Raw genomic sequence first — 4,744 nt, 5'->3', positions numbered from 1 at the left:
GGGGTCACCCATCCCTGGAGGTGTTCGGGGATGCGGCGCTGGGTGACGCGGTTCAGCGTTCCGGGGGTGCCGCCGGCGGGGGTGGATGTGACTCCTCCGCTCAGTGTCCCTCTCGCTCCCTCCCTCATGACCCCCTTCCCTCCCTCCCTCCCTCATGGCCGCGGCCCTTCCCCTCCCTCCCTCCCGCGCGCCGCGCACCACGTGACGCGCGGCCCCGCCCCCGCCCGCGGCCGCGCGGCGTCGCCGTCCGGGTATTTGAACGGCGCTTCCGCCATTTTCCCTGTGCCGGGCACGGAGCGACGGACGGGGGAGACGCCTCGGCAAGAGGTACCGGCCCCGGCACCGCCGGGCCCCGCTCCCGCGGGCACCGCGGCGAGGGCTGCCTCTCCCAAAAGCGCCGCCGGAGAGGGAGGCGGGGGGGACGGCCGCCGATAGCCCGCGGCGGGGATGGGCCGGGTGGCGGGGAGGCTGCACCTGAGGGGAGCGTTGCGGCGCCCGCGGCGTGCGGCGGCTTCTTCGCCCCTTCGGTGGAAGGGCCGCGGCTCCGTCCCGGAGGAAAGGGCGGGCGGAGTGCGAGGGGAGGCGAGCGGGGGCTCCCGCGGGCCCGAGCGCGGGTGTGTGTGGGGGGGGAGGCGGCGCTGCTCAGTCATGGTGGCTCATGGCGGGGAGCGCGCCCGGGGCGGGCGGGCGGGAGGGAGGGAGGCCCGGCCGGGGCGGACCCCGCGGCGATCGGGCGGTGGATCCCGCTGAGGAACGGCACGCCGGTGCTGGCAGGACTCCCCTCGCGCGGCCGGGTCCGGCCGTGGCCCAGCCGCCCTTTTCGGAGGCCTCTCCTCGCCGGGAGCCGCGGGGCGCCGGGGGCGGGCGGGCGGGCGGCGCGGCCGCCATTGCCGCGCGCGGTCCCGCCGCACGCGGGCGGGGCGGGAGGCGCTTCCCTTCCCTTCCCGCGCGGGCCGGGCCCGGAGCACGCGGGGCGGTTCGGGAGCCGCAAACGGCCCCTGCCGGCCGGGCCCGAGCGGAGCAAAACGCGCTGCCATTTCCCCCGCAGACCCAGCATGGCCGCCCAAGGAGAGCCCCAAGTGCAGTTTAAGGTAAGGGGGTTGGGCGGGTTGGGTTCTTTCTTTCTCCTTCACGAGCAGAGCGGAGCGAGCGAGCGGCTCTTCAGTGCCAACGTGGACGGTAGGTTTGGTTTTGGAGGGCTGGTCGTTGCTGAATGGTGAGTTGTAGCGTTTTGGTGCTGCATTCAACTTCTTTAAAAAGGGTCAGTCGCGCTGTGTCAGTCTGATGGCGTTTGTATTTTAATGTAATAAATGGTAATGGATTTTTGCCTGCACAGTGATTTTTAAATTTCAGAAGCAAGGTCCACTGCAAAAAGTGCTTGGGGTGAATTAGAATAGTCTACTTTCTGTTCTGTACTAATTGTTCAGGGAAGAAAACTTAACGCTCCAGAAGTTCTAAAGAACTGCTTCGTGAAGGTTGTTATGTGTATTTGCTACAATGCTTGGCTGGAATATTCCAGTTGTTAATGGTGCAGATGTTGGTGGGTTGTTGGGGTTTTAAAAATTTATTTATTTTTTTTTTAAATTATAAGGTAGCAGTGAGTTTCTCCAGTAGATGTTTAAATTGTTTCTTCTCTAAACCTGGTCACATTCAAGTTGGAAGCTCCAAATATCATTCAGTCACTTTTAGTAGTTTAGTAGAACCATATTCACAGTGCATTGTGGTTTTCACCTACAGGGACTAAGTAAAACTGAGTTGCAGCATGAAGGGCTTAACAAATTGGTTCCCAGCACAGGGATTTGCTTCATGGGGAATTCAGCCTTTTGTTTTTATGATTGTGTAGTATTAAGGTCTTTGTAGTAATAATTAGCATTTGTGCTAAAATGACTGATAAATGTCTCAAAATTTATTGATCTGACTTCTTTCCTTTATCTACCAACAGCTTGTCCTGGTTGGTGATGGTGGTACTGGTAAAACAACCTTTGTAAAACGTCATTTGACCGGTGAATTTGAAAAGAAGTATGTAGGTATGTCTGAGGAAACATCTGAGATCTGATGTGTCACAAGTGGAAGTGCAGTCCGTGACTTTCTAAATGCGCTGCTTTTTTTTATTTCCATAGCAACGCTGGGTGTTGAAGTCCATCCCCTGGTGTTCCATACTAACAGAGGCCCTATTAAATTTAACGTATGGGACACAGCTGGGCAGGAGAAGTTTGGTGGCCTGCGTGATGGCTATTACATCCAAGGTAAGATGTGTGTTTGGGTGGGAGTATCCTCTCCCTCTCACAGTTCAGTCCTTCATTCTGTTCATGTTGGCCACTCTGGAAGCTGTCAGTGTGGCCTGCAGTGAGGGGCTGGCTTAGGAAGTCGTCACACTCTTGGTGTAACTGGGATAATTTTTTTGAAAAGCAACTGGAGTGTACATGTATTTCAGTGGGCTGTTAAAGGCTTTGTGGCTGCACCTTTAATGACTAGATATTGCTGGTGAAATTTGGTGGTTAAGAGGTGGAAGTGTTGAAGTTGAAACTTCAGTTAGTACAGATTTATATCTGTATTGCTGTACTGTGCTTAAGGAAGAGACTTGGAACACAGAAACTGTAAGACTTTAGGTACAGTGAGGAAGTTAAACACCTTCACGCCAGAATTTACTTGTCTTTCTAAACAAGTATGATAGAATTCCTTACTTCTGCGTGGCAAAGATTTGTTCTGTGTGTACTTCACTCACCTGCATATGTATTTAAAACTTTTGTAAGATACTAGAGTTTGATGTTGCTTTTCCTTTTAAAGTATCAGGATGAAGTCAAGCCACCATGTTCTTTGAGAAACTGCTCTGGACAAGGGCATCCAGACATGTGGACCCCAAGCTCTCAAACTACCTCAAAGCCTCATTAGGTTATTGTAAATTAGCTAAATCGGTGTTGACTAATTTCTGCCAAATGCTTCTGTAAATCCCAGTTCTGTAATCTTACATGTTCTCCTATGTTGTGATACCATGTTCCTCAGAAGTGTGGCTGAGTTGGTAAAACCTGCTGGGGTATGAGGTGACCTGTTCCTGGGCCAAGTTCTGTGGACTTGGGCATTGAACTCGTTAACAGAACTGAAATACTGAGAGGGACAAGATAATGCAGGTGCTTAACCCTAATGTGGGGTCTCTGAGGGTGCCTCTTCTCTGTCCCACTGTGTGAGCAGGTGATTCCTCCCGATGTAACTGGCCTGTTGTTCTCTTGCAGCTCAGTGTGCCATCATAATGTTTGATGTAACATCAAGAGTTACTTACAAGAACGTACCTAATTGGCACAGAGATCTGGTACGAGTATGTGAAAATATCCCTATAGTGTTGTGTGGCAACAAAGTGGATATTAAGGACAGAAAAGTCAAGGCAAAATCCATTGTCTTCCATAGGAAGAAGAATCTCCAGGTAAGTTGGCATGAGCTTGTAGGAACCAGATTGGTGGTTGGGTCTGTTGAGTGCAGTTGGGTTCTAGACAGTAATCGAGTGCTCTGCCTTTGTCACTACAGGCAGCTTCACATCTGTTGGCTGTTTGAACCAAACCTCAGGAAAAGGGGAAATGATGGTGTTAAAGATGATCATCACTGGCCTTGAGCAGGAGCTGTGATGTTCTTAAAGAGCTTGTGTGCAATTGGCTTTCACTGCTCAGAATCTCATCTGATGACAGAAGGGAGACTGAAGTAGATCAAGTCACAGGAAAAAGAGGCACTATTGCCTCCTGAAGGTTCCATCTTTTAAAAGATGCAATGCCTTTTAGTTACCAGTTTCTACCTGAAACTGTTTCTAGACACTTAGATGATACTGTTTATGGAAGTGCAAACAGAAGTCATGCAGTCAAAAAAAGTAAGGTAAAAGTAGAGTTGACTATGTGTGTGTTAATCTTGGTATGCCCTAAATATCGGTCAGAGTGGTTTCTTAATCATGTCTAATGTGTACTTTTTTCCAGTATTATGACATTTCAGCTAAGAGTAACTACAACTTTGAGAAGCCTTTCCTGTGGCTTGCTAGAAAGCTAATTGGAGACCCTAACTTGGAGTTTGTGGCCATGCCTGCGCTTGCACCACCTGAAGTTGTCATGGACCCAGCACTGGCAGCACAGTATGAGCAAGACTTACAGGTCAGTGAGGAAGGGCACAGAGGTGGAACTGTTGCCTGATAACTGGTGATCACATTCACGGGGCAAAGACCTGAAGAGCAGTTCTTAAGTGTAACTTCTCTTTGTTCCAGATTGCTCAGACCACTGCACTGCCAGATGAAGATGATGACCTGTGAGGGATGAAGCTGGAGCCCAGCGTCAGAAGTCTAGTTTTATAGGCAACTGTCCTGTGATGTCAGTGGTGCAGCGTGTTTGCCACTTTATTATCTAGCTGAGCAGAACATGTGCTTAATCTTTGGGATGCTGAAAGAGATGAATGGGCTTCGGAGTGAATGTGGCAGTTTAAAAAAAAACAAAAAACAAAACAAACACAAAAAAAAAAAAAAAAAAAAAAAAAAAAAAAAAAAAAAAAAAAAAAAAAAAAAAAAAAAAAAAAAAAAAAAAAAAAAAAAAAAAAAAAAAAAAAAAAAAGGAAAAAAAACCAAAACAAACTTCATATTTTGGACCTGCATATTTAGCTGTTTTATGGACTGCAATTACTTCCCCTTTTGAGTTTCAAATATAAGACTGCTGCAGTCACATCAGAGTGTTAAGTGGAAAATCTTGTTTCTGTCATTCCCATTCTTTTTTGTTTAGAT

General features: G+C 49.3%; 1 protein-coding gene across 1 annotated transcript; it reads left to right on the top strand.

The window, feature by feature from the left end:
- The first annotated feature begins 213 nt into the window (after positions 1-213).
- Positions 214-4,475, top strand: RAN (RAN, member RAS oncogene family). The gene is made up of 7 exons (XM_027891039.1): positions 214-327; positions 1,049-1,091; positions 1,943-2,027; positions 2,121-2,246; positions 3,231-3,418; positions 3,957-4,127; positions 4,238-4,475. The coding sequence occupies exons 2-7, from the start codon at positions 1,056-1,058 to the stop codon at positions 4,280-4,282; spliced, it is 651 nt and encodes a 216-aa protein (XP_027746840.1). The 5' UTR covers positions 214-327; positions 1,049-1,055; the 3' UTR covers positions 4,283-4,475.
- The last annotated feature ends 269 nt before the right edge of the window (positions 4,476-4,744 follow it).

Source organism: Empidonax traillii, unplaced genomic scaffold, assembly GCF_003031625.1.
Source record: "Empidonax traillii isolate 1590-97213 ecotype Southwest subspecies unplaced genomic scaffold, ASM303162v1 scaffold308:size980311, whole genome shotgun sequence".
NCBI lineage: Eukaryota > Metazoa > Chordata > Aves > Passeriformes > Tyrannidae > Empidonax > Empidonax traillii.
Note: the sequence above shows the minus strand (reverse complement) of the source record. Positions and strands in the feature narration are given on the sequence as shown.

Coding starts and splice junctions, on each gene's coding strand:
- RAN (XM_027891039.1), top strand. CDS start 1,056: ATGGCCGCCCAAGGAGAGCCCCAAGTGCAGTTTAAG. Junction 1,092..1,942: donor AGCCCCAAGTGCAGTTTAAG/GTAAGGGGGTTG, acceptor ATCTACCAACAG/CTTGTCCTGGTTGGTGATGG. Junction 3,419..3,956: donor ATAGGAAGAAGAATCTCCAG/GTAAGTTGGCAT, acceptor ACTTTTTTCCAG/TATTATGACATTTCAGCTAA.